This window comes from Epinephelus fuscoguttatus, linkage group LG6, assembly GCF_011397635.1.
Source record: "Epinephelus fuscoguttatus linkage group LG6, E.fuscoguttatus.final_Chr_v1".
Classification (NCBI taxonomy): Eukaryota; Metazoa; Chordata; class Actinopteri; order Perciformes; family Serranidae; genus Epinephelus; species Epinephelus fuscoguttatus.
Window position 1 is genome coordinate 38,235,174 of NC_064757.1, and position 16,998 is coordinate 38,252,171.

A 16,998-nucleotide genomic window follows, 5' to 3' on the forward strand; every position below is an offset into this window, starting at 1 on the left:
GCAGATTTTGTTACCTTTGGAGAGAGCCAAACTAGCTGTTTCCCCATCTTCACTTTTTGTGCTAAGATAAGCTAACAAGGCTGTAGCTTCATATGAATGAAGAGACACAAGAGTGGTATACTGTAAGTCTTCTTCATCTACCTCTTAGCCAGACATTGAATAAGCGAATTTCCACTATCAGGCGACTTTACCATTGTAGGAGTGAATCTTTCTCCAGTCTTCCTGACTGAGAAAATTTTGTGAAATTCTCAACAATTTTTCCTATTCAAGCTAAACTGTAAAAGTTTTGTGGGGTCTATGTACCTGACAGCTTCTTGGCCTTGAAGTTGTCATTTTTACACTTTAGTTTTTGTACAGGTTAAACAACTGCAATATGACATCTTAATTAGCAAGTTTTAGAGGTGTTGGTAGGTAGATTTTGTCACCTGAGAACAGAGCCAGGCTAGCTGTTTCAGCCTATTTCCAGTCTTTGTGGTAAGCTAAGCTAAGCTAACCAGCTGCTAGCTGTAGCTTTACATTTAAAGGAACACTGTACCTGCAGAATGTCCATTTGTAGATCAATGGCATATTGTGTTACCTTGAAATCATGAGGAAAACATTTTCTTGTACGCCTTCACTGAAAACAGCAAACATATTGATTTAGTGATTGGGGACCACTTTAACAACAGTAACTAAATCAAAACATCCATTTACAAACTCTCACATCACTTGTGCAGTATAATCCTAGTCTCATGTATCTGATTGTATGCACAGTACTTCCCAAACACATGCATTTTTGCTAAAATCTTACCAATTAAAACTGAACTGAAGGTGAAACTCATCTATGCTCTCTTCAAAGCCAGACTCCAATACTAAGGTTATGACTTAGGGGGCGATCACACCAAGATGAAACGAAAGAAACGTGACGCCAGTAAAACCATTGTTTTCCTATGATACGGCGCGTCTGACTGGCGTTCAAGCGTCTTTTTAGACGGGCGTTTTTGTAGACGCTTCTTTTTAGATGCACGTAGATGCTGGAAAGATGTTGAAAAGATTTTCAACTTTTTTAAGTGTCAGACTCCAGTAGCTAGCGCACATTGAATAAGCGCTTCCACGTTTCAAGCGTCTTTGAAGCGTCCGCGTCTCTAGCGTCTCATTTCTGTGTGATCACCCCCTTAGACTTATGGTGTGTCTCAAATCACATACTTCCGTTAGTACACTTCTATGTAGTATACGATGTGCACTATGTACTCATTGGAGTAGTGCGTGAATTTCGATAGGGTAGTGTTGTCTCAAACCAAACACAGCCGTTGTGCACTCATTGGAAATGACGACTGCAAATTAGCTAGTTAGCAAACTAGCATTAGCATTTGGGTTATCGTTCGCGTTATCCAAATCATTACAGACTGCTAAATTAACCCAATAAACATACTGCTGGCTTATACCCGACAACAGTATAGTGGTGCTTAGTGCAAAAAACATGTATTTGTACAATGCAGCGACGTTCACAGTCGCACAGTCCTCGGCCGCTATTTCCAGTTTGAAAAGTGGTCCCTCCCCTTCTGCTACGTAGCCAAGATAGCGACCATTAAGGGCGAGAAGTGTCCATAGTTCCACATTCAACTTCTTGACCGTTTTGAGTGCACCATCCAGGTACTCATAGCGCACTGCATTTTTCCATACTTCTCAGTGTGAACGCACTCAAAATATTAAGTGTAAGTACAGAAGTATGCGATTTGGGACACAGCAATAGTTGTTAAAGGTGGTCCCCAATCAATAAATCACATCATTTGCTGTTTTCCGTGAAGGCATGTGAGAAAAACAGTTTTCTTCACTAATTCTAGTTGACACAGTGCGACTTATAAATATACAAATGGTCATCTGTGGGTGAAGTATTTCTTTAAAAGACAGCCATGACAGTGGTATTGATGTTCACATCTTACTCTCAGCAAAAAGCCAATAAGCATATTTCCAAAAATGTGAGACCATTCCTGTAATCATCCCCCGCTTCTCGGTGGGGAAGGTAGACTGTAGGTGCATGTACTAACAGGAGAACAGCCTGCGCACCCTTCCACTGAATCTTAAAAGTATCACTTTAAAGGTGAGCCACTGCACAGTTACAACACCTCACAGCTTCATGGAGAAGCTGCCTCAGCCTCCATACGATGATGCATCATTTACATAGACAGAAGTCATACAAGTAGGTGCACAGTGGGACTCTCCCCACCGGCTCCCCCGTTGTCAACCTGCCAGTGGGGCCGCTCATGGGTACCAGGAACATCAAGCACAAAATAATTCCCCGCTGATTAACCAGCTTCAGCTTGTTCACGACAACAACACCATCAGCTACATCATTACCGGCTTACGGAGCAACTCAATTACGCCTCATCTTGACAGCTCTGACAAGGTTCAGCTTCCACTTGTGTGTACGTTTGTGTGAAGGGCCTATGCAGCTGCCAAGTGAGCAACGGCAGGCCGCAGTCAGACAAAACAGCATGTGGGAGTCTGGATGGGTTTCTTTATAAAGCCTCTGAGTTCAGGTGCAAGAGAAACAGTACACATTAAAGATAAGAGTCTGTGGTGAACTAACACTCTATACCGGGAGCATCAAGGGTGCTGTACAGAAGAAGAGCCCATTCTCATATTATAAATTGCATAAAGGCACTTAGCTGCTCTCACTACAACTGACATATGCCATCTCTAACCCTGAGCTACACTTCCCTCTTTGTATGTATGTGTGTGTGCATAGCGGTATCACTCAGCGCATTATTATCCCTCAGCACAAGATGAATAACACTTTTGCTGTTAATACACTCCTGCTTGATGCAACGCTGCAGTCTACCAGGACAGTGGAAGCACTCCAGCATAATTATTCTAGACACTTGTCACAAAAGCAACAGCGGCTGGCTTTCTGCAGAGCATTAATAAACTACTGCATGACCTTGGCTCAGCATTTAAAGGCAAAGTCTGCTGTTTTTAAGAATTCATATTTGCACATTTCCTTCTTAATAACATCACAGATGTGCCTTTGATTCATCTGATTGAGTTTACCTTCATAAGGTGTATCTGGACGATGCTAAACCATAAGAGAAACATGTTGAAGAAGCACACTCATAATATCAAAATAAACAAGTTAAGTGCAATCCAGGAGTTGTTTTGCAGCACTACTTGTTTCAGTGTGCCCACTTCCTCTCGACTTGCCTCATGTATTTCCCCTGTGGGTCCTACATTTTGCATGAACATTTTGGCTTCAGGCGTGAACTTAAAGCTGGGGTAGGCAGTTTAATTTTGGCATTACTGGGCAAATATCCAATAATAACTTTTAAGTATATTGTAATTCAAGTGGTCTGAGAGAACACTAGATTACTGCACCTCCTCTTCACTCTGTTTTCAGGCTTTAGAAAATCTAGCTAGTGATGGGAGACTTGGGCCAGTCACAGGTGTTGGAAGAGGCAGCGCTGATCTGCAGTGCCTACTTCTTACTTCAAATGCTTTTAGAAGCATATTTGTGACCCGGCCAACATGTTAAAAACAGTCAAGCTGAAACGAAGCACTGTCCACTGGTCGCAACAAATATTCTCATTTTACAGCTAAACAGTTCACTAAAATTTGTTTCTGAGAGGCAATGCAGTATCAGAAATGTGGATTCATATTAGATCATTGCATACTGGTTGGACGGCAGTTGACGACTAGTGATCGACATGATTGGCAGCTGCGTTGGGGACTCCTTTGAACTCACTGGTCGTTTTCGTGATTCATGCCAATGCCACTGAGAGCACTATGAGGAGGCAGAGGTGCATGATTTTTGTCACAGATTATCTGCCTCATGTACACTGTCTGGATTTAGTGACCAATTTATTTAAAAATATAGATTTTTGTCATAATTGCTAAAAAAAAAAAGCTTTAATCTCCTCTGATTGGGTGTCTCCTGTTACACATGAGCACAAAACTGTACATCTGAAAAGAACCTCCTTATCTTTGATTCCGAGGCCCCGACACTAAAAATCAGATGTTTCCGCTCACATTAAAAACATATGACCTGTTTCCTGCTTTTGAGCTCTTTAGCAGCTCCAGACATTTAGCAACTGTAGCTGTAATATGAAACTAGGACTGGGCAATATCTCAATACTGATCAGTATCATGATATGAGATTAGATATCGTCTTAGGTTGTGGATATCGTAGTATCGTAAGTGTTGTCTTTCCCTGGTTTTAAAGGCTAAAAATCTCACTGTGTACATATTTTCTGAATGCACCAATACCTCCAATATCATCCCAATATCGATACTGAGGTATTTGATTTTCTCCATGTTGCCCAGCCCTGTGTCCACTTCCTCTGAATCTGCCTCATCTATTTCCCCTGAGGTTCCTACATTTACCAGAATGCCTTTCACCAGTCTCCAGAGCATGAACATTTTTGCATTAACCATTAACTTAATCTCCTCTGATTGGATTTCTCTTGTTGATGATCACAAATTATACATCTGGGAAGAACCCCCTTAATGAGTTCTGAGGGCCTGACACTAAAAATCTGAGTTTCCAGTCACATTAGAAACATATGACCTGTTTCCTGCTCTTTAGCAGCTCCAAACATTTAGCAACTGTAGCTGTAATATGAAACTAGGGCTGGGCAATGTATCAGTACTGATCAGTATCATGATATGAGATTAGATATCATCTTGTGGATATTGTAATATCATAAGGGTTTTCTTTTCCTGGTTTCAAAGGCTGCATCACAGTAAATTGATGTAATATTCTGACTGTTGTAGCTGTTTAATTAGTCGCATATAGTCATTATATCCAAATTATCATGGTTATTTATCAGAAATCTCTTTTGTAAATGTTTTGTTTAAGCAACAATAGTTAAACTTACAACATTGCTGCAATACTGACATCAAGGTACTGGGTCAAAAATATCATGACATTTGATTTTCTCCGTAATGTGCAGCCCTTTGTCCACTTCCCCTGAACCTGCCTCATCTATTTCCCCTGAGGTTCCTACATTTACCAGAATGCCTTTCACCAATCTCCAGTGTATGAACATTTTGCATCAACCATAAACTTAATCTCCTCTTGTCTCCACTCACACCGAACACATAGTTTTCTAATGTCTAAGCTCTTTAGTAGCTCCAGACATTCAGCAAATACTCTGTGATTTTAATAAAAAGCTAACACTATAAGGACAAGAGGGTTTCAGGGTTTTTCCTTTAGTTGTTCTGAGGTTTCACATCCAGCCTGACCTGCACAGTCCAAACATATTAGGGGAGAACAGAGCAAAGAGAGCATCAAACAGTCTTTGCATTTACAACAAGACACTCTCTTCTTGTAGACGCATGAAATGATTGTTTTACTGTACAGTAAATATGGCACAGCTGACTTCAACTAAACATAAACTCTGCCCTTTTTTTCTCCCCAGTGTTATGAGGGGGAATACCATTGCTTTAAATACTTTGTTAATACATAGGTACACATGGGAGTACTTACGCACTAGCCCAGATGGCGGACCCTCTAATTTGAAATCCAAGGGTATAATTAAGAGACAAAAAAATTAAAAAGGAAAGCATGAGGATTTGCTGCTCCGACATGAAACGCGGCACAAATTACAGCAAGGAGAAGCTCAGTTTGTGTGGTCATAGTTATTAGATATTCACATTAAAACAAAAATATTTAGCTTTGAACGGGAATCCGGCTGTAACTTTGAAGTGCTGCAGGGAGACGCAGGCATGTCCCTGCGTATTAATCTGAACTTGATGGTAAATTAAATGGATGATATCAGATGACTGAGGGATTCGAGTTCATTTCGGGGGGGAACTGGTGTCTGTGTGGTTCAATAAAATACACAATAGCCAGTAATGCAGTGCAGACCACAGTGATATGATAAACACCAAAAAGATGTTGTGCCAAAATCAGAAAATTCAGACTGAAGTGGGATTAATCAGCTAAAGGCAGCTGGAGCAGAACAGGTATACACATCAGGTCTGAAGGCGCAGGATGTGCCGGAGAGTCCAGCGCGTAAAAGCTGCTGGTTTGGCTCACAACCCGGTCGTTTCACTGACTACATCAGCACATAGCTTCCAGAACAACACACCATCGCTTCCAGATGATTTATAAGCATTTTTCCATATTTACACGAACCCCTGTTGGTCGGATTTTGTCGCGGGGATTCCACAGGTCCGAGGACACCTTTGGATACGGTCTGGACCACAAGTGTTTACCCTGTAGGTGTGGAGTTAACTCTGAAACTGTAGTGTAATCAAACCCGTCGCTCCGCTCACGCTCACGCTCTTGTCTTCACACAAATCAAATAACAACAAAACATTCTCTCCTTTTTGCTTCAGCCGCCCTCCGTAAACACCCCGAGCGAAGACATCACGCAGTTTGGGAAACACTGTGAGATCTGGACCACGAACTATGAATGAAGTTACCGCGACTGCAATCTGTGACATGTTCGATAAACCAAACAGGAAAATATCACAATAACATTAAAATCAACGCACTTTCTGGTGTGTGTTGTCAGTTTCTGACATGACAACAACGCAGTGCGTAAAAGGAACAACTTTGGAGACGCTTCCGACCGTATTTATCGGAATGCATCCTCGGAGAGAAAAAAAAAAAAGGCGAGTAGAAAAGTTTGACTCACCGGTGTCGAAAACACTAAAAGCCGCAGAAGAAATAACCCCAGCGAGAAGAAGAAGAAGAGCAGAGGTGACTGTCCAGGAATCCATCGTGTGATTAAAGAGTCTGAACTGGCTCTCAGGTGAAGTGCAGCCAGACGGACGGATGCGCAGACCGGCGGGGCTGGTGGACTGACGGACGGACTGACTGACTGACTGACTGTCCGGGTCTGTGCAGGAGTCGCTCTTTGGCCGGCGTTAAAAGTCCCTGAACTTCAAGGCAGGTCCTACAGCCACTACTACACTGACACCACAAAGACGGGAACAGATAGTAGAAAGCAGGGATCCTATTTCCAACCCATGTGACAGGAAATAGGGGCAATAGATTCAACCTGCAGCGCTGGGGAAGCAGCAGAAAGAAAAGAGGAGGAGGGAGGGAGGGTGACGGTGCTGGGGCTGGAGCTGGAGGGTGGACTCAGTGGTGCAATGAAGCGCAGGTTAATGAAGAATAAACTGATTTTCCTTCATCAGAGACAGAATTCAAAACACTTTCCCCACAGTAACAACCTGAAAATGCATCTAATATTACAGCAAAACTGCTCAAAAACTACCCCAGATGTTAATAACAAACTTTACGCACCATGCAGTCATTGTGCACGCAGAAGCCACAGGATATCAGAACCACCATAAAGCATGACAGTTCACTGCAGTCCCACATATACACAATAAAAGTCCCTCTTGGAATATTATGGGAGGATTGTCTTGTTTTTTATGATAATCTAATTTGGGGTCCATTACATTTGGAAACCCCTGAGCTAGGATATACTAAACTGCACACAAAGGGAAGTCAAAGGCTCCCAGCAATACATCATTTTAATAGCTACATTATGCAAGAGGGGGAAAGTGAGTGAGAAGGATTTGCACATGATCCTGATGGAGCAGTGGTTACAGGAGGTAACCCTGTGGTTTGATACAATGGAGACGTGGATGAAGCGAGGGAAATTATCAGTATTTGGAGCTGTGATCAAACAAACGTGATCACAAACTATTTCTGCTCTGTTATTTGTGTATTTGCTAACATCTAATAAATAGAGGCAAGTCCCTGGGCAGAGTTTTGGGAATCAAAGACTTCTTTCTCTGTGTGAGTTAGAATTGTTGACGTCCTGTACAAGATCGCTCTAATCCACAGGAATGTGTGAGATGTTTTATCTCTAAACTGAGTTGAAAACTAACACAAATCAGCACAGTATGTTTAGATTTTAAAGCTGGGAGCATGTCAGCATAAATGTTCTTCCTAGAGGAAACAGATTAGAGTATAAAATCAGGATGTGATGTGACCCTTCTACTGACTGTCCCTTCACACGTTTCCATCAAAGCTTATGTTACTCACTGGATACAAACAGGTGCACTGACCCCACTGTCACTGCGGCTCACCTCTGCCACTTCAGACTGGTGTCTTTGGTGTGAAACAGCACCCTCGTGTGTTTAATGTAAGCACCATGCAGCACTGTAAAGAAGAGTCCAAGCAGCCAGTTCGCCTAAAAATAGAAAATCCAGTATGAGCTCACCACTGTTGAAGAAAAAAAAAGAGCCCAACATTTATTTTGCCAAAACCGACGGGGTTGAGATGGGGTGCGCTGGGAAAGTAATCTAGCATGACGTGTGCCCTTTTGAGAAATGTAACTGTGTGGCCTGAAGATACTGGCTGGTAAAAACTCCACTTATATTACAGTGGGAGGCGAGATTGTTCGAGAGAAAGAGATTTATTATAATTTAACCCACTGTCAGTTTACTGTGGCTTTTACTGTGATGTCTAATCTTTTCTGAAACTGCATGACAGCTGGTTTTCAGTAATTCAGTTAATTATATACACTGGATGTCCTGTCAGTGTTGGAAGAACTACATGCATTTATTCAGTTTCGAGGTACTTGAGTACTTTATACTTCTCTACAACCTTTCAGAGGGAAACATTGTACTTTATTTTGCCGCTATAGTTAATTTGTAACTTGAAATTTACATACAAAAATATAGGAAATACAGTCATTTGTTATAGATTAGACAAAACATAAGGTAGTTTCGATAAGCTTAGCTGTAATTATCTACAACAGTGGCTTCCCACCTTTGTCATTAAAGGTCTAGTGTGTAAGATTAGGGGGGGTTTAGTGGCATCTAGTGGTGAGGATTGCAGATTGCAGCCAGCTGAAACTTCTCCTGGTTAGAATTCTTTCAGTGTTTATTGTTCAGGAGGTTTTAACAGATGGCCGAAATATCTGCAACGATCTCATCCTTTCTAAAACAAACAGACCTGGGATCTCATTTATTAAACAGTGTGTAGGATCCATATTAAAAATGTTTGTAAGCAGAAAATGTCGTTGAATCAGGCTTCCACCTCATCATCTGCATCGGCAATTTCCGTCTCCAAACTGTTTGTAAGCATGGGTCAAAGTTTCTGCTACGAAGTCTGTTTGTGGGAAGTGGCGTACACCTCTTTCAGGGTTAGTTATGTGCATATTCAATGTTTATAAATGAGACCAAATCAAATCAATGGTTTTCCAATGCTCTCGTCTTGGAGTGGCTGCTAACTAGGGACTGTGAATTGAGATATCTAGAGCCAGAGTTAGGTTTGTCTGTTCTGGGCTACTGTAGAAACATGGTGGTGTAACATGGTAATCTCTGTGGACGAGGACCCGCTCTCTATGTAGGTATAAACATCTCATTTTACTGCAATAAAAACACAATTATTATTTTACGGTGATTATATACACTCACAAAAACAAATTTATCAGATTCAGTTTCTGCCAATATATCCCCCTAAATCCTACAGATTAAACATTCTTTTCTATTACAGAGTAAATTGCTGACCCTTGACTAAAGCCCCTTTTAAACTGCTAGATTTTCGGCAAATGTTGGGCCGCTTTGCAGGCAAGCTGTGAGCGTTTAGACACACAGAGCCGGATTGGTGAGTTGATCCGAGGTGCCCAATTTTCCACCTCGTAGGGTAGACATATTGGCAGAACATATTGCCACGGGAGGGGCTGTTGAAGACGCTGCACGTGCGAGCCACTGGCGGTGGATAAACAGGAAACAGCTGATAGCAGGAATGAGCAGCTAGTAGCAAGAGGGAAACACAAACCTGACAGACACTGTAAAGATGAGCAACTGGGGAGACAAGGAATTGAGCGCCCTCCTTGTCCCTGGAGAACGTCACTGTTTACGTCACACGCTGAGCTACACGTTTTGTTACTTGCTCACGCCCCCGAAAAAGGCGCATTCTGTAAACAAAAGTAGGTAGGCGGCATTTTGCTGCACTCCCCGATTTTGTTTTTATACTGCCAATGCTGAAAAAAGACTGACTGGGCTTTCCTGCAAATTTGCACAATTCCTATTTAAAAAGGGCTACAGAGACATATTACCATAACAGCACAGACCAGCTAATAACCTGTACCATTAATCCAAATAGTTAATGCAATAACTGTAGGAAATTTTGATTTTGAGCAGATGACTTCCTGTGAATATTACACCAGAGATTCGTTTTCCTGATATTTTTGGTAACTTTTTATAGTTTTTGCTGTCTGCATGATGTGTGTATTGTATATGTTTTCTAACCAATCATACATACTTAATAGGCCTCTTTTTTTTTTTTTTTTTTTTTTTTTTTTTACAAATTCAGTGTTTTCCTCTCCCTGACGCTTGGCCATTGTGTCAGTAGCTCTTTGGTTGTTTTAACAGCAGCCTGACAGTTCTGTGATCTGTGATCCGTGATCTTGAAATAACACACATCACTTTGGGTGCGCCAGTGCAAGAAAGCCACCACGGACACCACAACTCCAGCATACTCCGAAATACAGAGAGCTTTCCCTGGCAGTGATAGGCTCAGTGAGAAATCTGCAAACTTGTTTGGCAAAGGCTTGAATGTAACGGACGTTCAGTTATATGTAAAAGTCCCACACTTCAGTTTTGAGGATCTTGTGTTTAGGATTTAGCGGCATCTAGTGGTGTGGTTGCAGATTGCAACCAAATGAAACTTCTTCTGTGTGCCAACCATGACAGAGAGCTACAGAGGTTGGCGTGGAAACTCAAAAATGCAAAAGTATGTTGCGAAAATATGGAAAGACAAAACACAAAAACGTGAATGCCCTTATCTAGAGCCAGTGTTTGGTTTTTCTGTTCAGGGCTACATACCATTTCTATATACCATTTCTACCAAAATATGACTCTGAATCTTACACGCTGGACCTAGAAGTAAGATTTTGAATGCCGAAGTGCATCTTTGTCATTGAGTATTCTTACATCAGGTACTTTTACTTGGGCACAGGACTAGAATACCTATAATACACTATATATAAATGTACCCCTGCTGTATCCTATACATCGCTATTATTATTTAGTATGTGAAATGTCATGAGAATGTGCTCATACAAAGCAGTCTCAGTGCCCTCAAACTGAGCATTAACTACTGTGTCCATATGAAGATTAATCTGAGTTGGAGTCCTGTCATTACCTCCCATCTCCTCTGCTATCAGTCTGTGATGCTGCAGTTGTGGTAGCAAAGCTTCCTTTGTCTTCTTTGTCTCCCTCTGTGTGTGTGTGTGTGTGTGTGTGTGTGTGCGTGTGTGTGTGTGTGATCACATGTTGGACTTGTCTGTACACGCCGCCTGGCCACATTCCTTGTGGTCTGCTGGAGTTACTGTAATTCTGTTCTGTCTTTTTGCTCTCTCCAGATAAAACTCGGCACTTCCACACATGACATTCACACTTAATTCTTTTGGCATTTTGCCTTTTATTCTGTTCCGACTGTTTTTCATTTGGTTGAGAACATCAGATAACAGGTATCTAGAGTCCTTCACGGTACCATGTGTGTACATTTTTAGCACGGGTGGCCGCAGCAAGAACCGAGCCCTTCACCCTGCCGGTGTGTCCTGCCTGCTGAGTTATGCAAGACAGAGGCTGGAGGTCACAGCAAGAATAATCCACTGAGATGTATTAGAAAGTACTCTGGCATCCCTGACCTGCCTGCCAATGGGAAGGTATGCATAGTTGAATTAGAAGTTGGCCCAGATGCTTTGAATTCACAAATTCAGGAGCCAAGACTATGTCATGTCCTTGTTTTCTCTTGAGTAAACACGAGCGCCAGGCCATGAATTTTAATGCAACATTTCTCTCCTTTGTGGTCAAAACTATGTCTCCTTGTATGCTTCGCTTTCTCGCCTTCTTGGCATCCAAAAGAATCTTTGGTTGCATTGTACCTAAAGCTCTCAAACCTTTTTTTAATGCATGAAAAGGGCTTTTTTGAGAAGTCATTTTGTTTCATTTCATCTGAGAGAGAGGCACAAAATTTAAAGGGTCAGTCACTTACACTGTATTACCCAAAAAGAAAAAAAAACCTTTTTCCTCACTTTCCTTTAGTGGTATCAAACCATGCAGATCGGTTTAATGTTTCTTATTCCAGGATTTAAGTCTTTGACATTTCAGCGACCACTTCAATACAATAAAAGCTGAAGGCAAACTCATTTGTGGTGCTCAAAGCATTAAAAATGACATTTAGAAACTCAACAGCGGCGTGTTTTTCCAGAAGCGGTTTCCTGGTTATTGAGGATCATTCACAGATCAAACTGTGAGCAGTGTTCACAGTAAATTAATCTGCAACTATTTTGATGATCAGTTAATTGTTTGAATGGCACACTACGGCAGTGACTCCAAATGTGGAGTACTTATACCAAGAGGGTACTTCAGCTGTTGCCAGGGGACCATCAAAGCAGTCGTTTTTTGACAGCTTTGTTGACCAAAAGTTAGTTGACCAGAAAGGTCATTAGTTGGCCTATATGACTGGACAATGTGGGAATTTAATTTGAAAGGACAGATGCAAGAAGAGGCCACGCTCAGCAGTCAGACAGGAGTCAGGTTACAAACCAATCACAGCTGACAGATATCTTTCCCTTCTTCTGTAAATATTCAGTCTGATAAATACGGAAAAGTTGATCATGTTAGTGCAGGGCTACCCAGAGCTTTACATCTGTCCCACAGATGATAGGCCTACACACTTATAAACAGCTCCTGGAAGAAGATCAGCTCTGCACTCAGGATTTCAGGTAAATAGGCTATACTATGCTTGTTAAGGTTGCTTAGCAACCTCAGACACAACCTGCCACTGTGCTCTTGAAAGCTGGCACAAAAAAAGGTACAAGAGTAGTGCCCAGTGCCTGATCTCACGTTTCCCAGGCGGTTAAAGACGCAGCATGTGTACAGACCCTCATTTCCAGGGCTGGTACCTGCGGTTATTCCACAGGCTAGTTAATAACACGTTGGGCAGGAAATCCAAAGTGTGGGATCATTTTGAGAAGGTGAAGGATGAACCCAAGGTGATATGTAAACTCATCTTCATTGGTCGACTACAAACATGACGTATCATCTGAAACATGGAAGTAGCTACATGCCCATTAGCCCACAGCGTCATTAACAGGCGGCTCGCTCAGTGTGTGACGTGCACTTGGAGATAAAATATAGGCCTATATTAATGAAGGTTCATTAGTACGGTTTTGTATTTCTCTGTAATGTAGCACAGTGTTAACAATGTTACTGATACTATTCTTTCTCACACCTTCAACTCAAACCATTGTGCTGCCCCGCCCAAAATATATAATTCAATAATTAAATTACTATCGTGAACATGCGGGCGACAAGTCGACTAATGGCCCTCAATAATGACAATCGATCGTCTTGGAAAATTCTTAGTCAGGGGCCGCCATGGGGAATAGTGCCACCAAAAGCAGTTGTTTTTTACCAAGACATCACTGCGTTTCCACTGGGAATAGTGCACCCAAAACCAGGTATTTTAAGCCAAAACATGATCTCTTCCAAACCATCACAAAGTATTTTTTTGTGCCTAAATGTAACCACACGTTAACCACAGCATTGCTGAAATGTCAAGAGATGTCAAGTTTCAACATATCCGCTACATGATAACATAAGAATGTAACATATCTGTGGTTTGGAGAAAAGCACAATGCCAATATTTATTCTGATGATCAGGTTGTTGAGGCATATTCAGAGATACCAAGATACTGTTGCTGGAAAGACTCCTCAACATTGTGCAGTGGGAACTTTTCCAACAGAGACGTTGGGAAATCAGACTCAGATTCAGATTCTAAAACCTGAGCAGATAAAAAGTGATAAATTAGGTGGACTGATCCTTTAAAACTAATATGGACCACCTGGCATCTGAGGCTAAATTTAGGGGATTGTGGACATGAGTCTTTCCCCCTGACTGTTTTTCTCTTTGTCTGTCTGTTTTAGGATGCCGATTTTGTCTTCCTCTTTGACATCACCACTGAGTCACTGTTTGCTGTCGGGATCATTCTCCTCAGTGCCAAAATAATCTCTGCCATCGCTCGGCTCATTACATTAATTAAAAACAAAACGCGCTGGCACACATTGACGCACAACTTCTTGCATCTACTCCTATGGGGGACACAGTGAGTCAATGCGATTACTCAACCAAAGCATCTGGTTGTTGTCTGAAGTCTGTGCGACCCGGCCAACAACCCCCCACGCAGCCACATCAGTGTCTATATGATCCACATCATTAGTGGTTGCACACACAACACAACACACATTATGGTGTCACTCTCTGACCCCAGCAAAGCTTTGTTGAAGTGGACTCCCTTTGACAAATGACTGCCTCTGGCCCTATCTGTACTGCTAACAACCCCCCTCCCAACCACCATCTTCTCTCAACTCCTTTCCCCTACACACACACAGATACACACACACCTGTGCAGGCCCCTGAGCTTACCCATGTTCAAAGCCAAGATAAAAGCTAACATTTACATCCAGCCACCTGCACGTAACCAGCAGCCGCTGCAGCACCACAACCCCTCCTCCTCCGCCTCTCTTCACTGACACACACAGCAGTCATCCATCTTGCTCGGCCTCCTGGGTCTCTAATTAGGCTCCGGGTGGGTGACACCCTCTGGAATGTTTATTGTTGCATTGCTCAGTCCTTTAAAAGGGAGACAAAAAGAGACGAGAAATAATAGAAAACAGACCGAGAAGCAGAGAAATGATAAGAAATGGATGGAACATCTTTCTGTATGTACCAAGATATTTATCAGGACTAAATTACTTCATTACAGTTTATCACAACTTGCATTGTCTCGCTGTCCGTCTTTTCTATCTATCAAAGTTACTGCAGAGATCTGGGAACATGGTGTCAGTGCTCCAACAAAATCAAATGGGAAAGAATTACAAGCAATACGGCAATCAAACAGGTAGTTTATCTAGATGATCTTTATTTGCCATTACAACTGTCTCTAATAATCCCTCACTGCGCAGTGTGCACACATATGGTTCTGTCAGTATGTTCAAAGGTCAAAGCTGAAGCAGAAAGTTTGTCTGTAAACCGATGGATGTTTGCAAAGGATAGTTTGAGTGGTAAGTTTACAGTTAGCCTTTGTTTTCTCTTCTTGGCTGCCCCCAGGGTTCAACTGCTCGCCTTTCTTGTCCCGGCAGAATTCTTTTTAGCAAAGTTACAGACAGTGCTTTGAGATCTTAGCAGTTAACTTGGTGAGTTCAAATAAAAAACACGGTCGCAGCTTTTAAATAAGTGAGTTTGGCTTATCCTATCATACCAGGCAGCATGTGTGGGTTGATGCGATTACTTTGCATTGGTTGTTGTGTTCATGTAGTTTGAACAGAGGGGAAGAGGAGGAAATTCTTGAGCTGAAAATGACTGGTAGAGCATTGACCCAGTAGCCATCTTTTGACCACAGTGGACGCCAGCCATTCATGTTTCTTACGCCTTTGTCCACCAGCATCAAAGAGGGCAAAAATACCAAAGGCCTCAAAAGTTCCAAAACCAAACCAAAAACCAAACCTAAGGCATCTCAGTCCTTGTAAACCAGAGCCTGGTCCCTGGACAAGAGATCATTCCATTTTGGGGAAATCTATAAAAGTGACTGATTTATTGGGCGATGCAGTAAAATTTATGTGAAACAGGGTGGCAGCAGTGGCAGTAGTACTAAAAAAATATAGAAAAATAATGAAAATAAAATGATACAAATGATTTATTGTTGTTGGAGAATTCCTCTAAGAAACCATGAGTCTTAAAACAACAAAAAACACTCAAAATGTGGCCTATCAAATGTAGTATACAGTAGTCTTTATGATCAACCAAATCACCAGAAAAATGTTGGTATTGTACGTCTCTGCAAATCCCAAATACTTTATATTTGTAGGTTATTATGTAGTGGATATGTTTAAACTCAACATTTCAACAGTGCTGTGGTTAAAGGGATAGTGCACCCAAAAATGGGTGCTATTATCTACTCACCCATATGCCGAGGGAGGCTCAGGTGAAGTTTTAGTGTCCTCACAACACTTGCGGAGATCCAAGGGGAGAGGGGGTAGCAACACAACGCCACCTAATGGAGGCTTACGGCGCCCCAGATTCAAACGTCCAAGAACACAGAATTAAAACCACAAAATATCTCCATACTACTCGTCCGTAGTGATCCAAGTGTCCTGAAGCTCCAACATAAAAAGTTGTTTGGAAAAACATCATTTGAGTTGTGTTGCTACCCACTCTCCCCTTGGATCTCCGCAAGTGTTGTGAGGACTCTAAAACTTCACCTGGGCCTCCATTGGCATATGGGTGAGTAGATAATGGCTGAATTTTCATTTCTGGGTGCACTATCCCTTGAACATGTGGAGAGCAAAACAGAATGTTGAGCTCACATCATCAGGATGGTCTCACTACAGTCTACAGGCCGAAGAGATCATGTTTTGCCTTAAAGGTCCAGTGTGTAGGATTTAGTGGCATCTAGTGGTGAAGTTTCAACACTAAAACTTCTCCCATGTGCCGAGTGTGTAGGAGAACTATGGTGGCTGATGAAAAAATGAGAATGGCCCTATCTAGAGCCAGTGTTTGAATTGTCGGTTCTGGGTCACTGTAGAAACAACATGGCGGACTCCATGGAAGAAGACCTGGACTGTATGTAGACATAAAAGGTCATTCTAAGGTCACAAAATACAACGATATGTTGGTTATGAAAACTGTATACCATTTCTGCTGCTACATGCCCCTCAACCCTAAGCACTTGACATTTAAAATACCTTGTTTTGGGGGCACAATTGCGGCTGGAAAAATAGCAATGACTCTGCAAAAAACATCCGGTTTTAATGGCACTCTCCTTGGTGGAAACACCACGACAGGTTACTACAATACACACATTTTTGGTGCCTAAAAAGCTGCTGAAGACACAGCAATGAATCACTAGATCATAACCATATTTGTTGTTTGTTGGTGTCGAACAGTGGCCTGCAGCTTGGCAGGCATCTTGTGTCTCGATTAGGTGACACGCCCTTCTCCATCCCCACCGACTCCCACCAACAGCTGATATAAATTACTTT

At 42.0% G+C, this 16,998-nt stretch overlaps 2 protein-coding genes across 3 annotated transcripts in view; one reads left to right on the forward strand and one right to left on the reverse strand.

Moving 5' to 3' along the window:
* Positions 1-6,943, reverse strand: part of kremen1 (kringle containing transmembrane protein 1) — a 95,284-nt gene extending 88,341 nt beyond the window's left edge. For both annotated transcript variants that reach the window (XM_049578586.1, XM_049578585.1), the window contains exon 1: positions 6,618-6,943. In XM_049578586.1, the coding sequence (XP_049434543.1) occupies positions 6,618-6,702 (85 nt within the window). In that variant the 5' untranslated portion in view covers positions 6,703-6,943. The remainder of the gene's footprint in view (positions 1-6,617) is intronic.
* znrf3 (zinc and ring finger 3) overlaps positions 1-16,998 on the forward strand; it is a 246,047-nt gene that overhangs the window by 202,077 nt on the left and 26,972 nt on the right. The gene's annotated exons all lie outside the window — the stretch shown is intronic.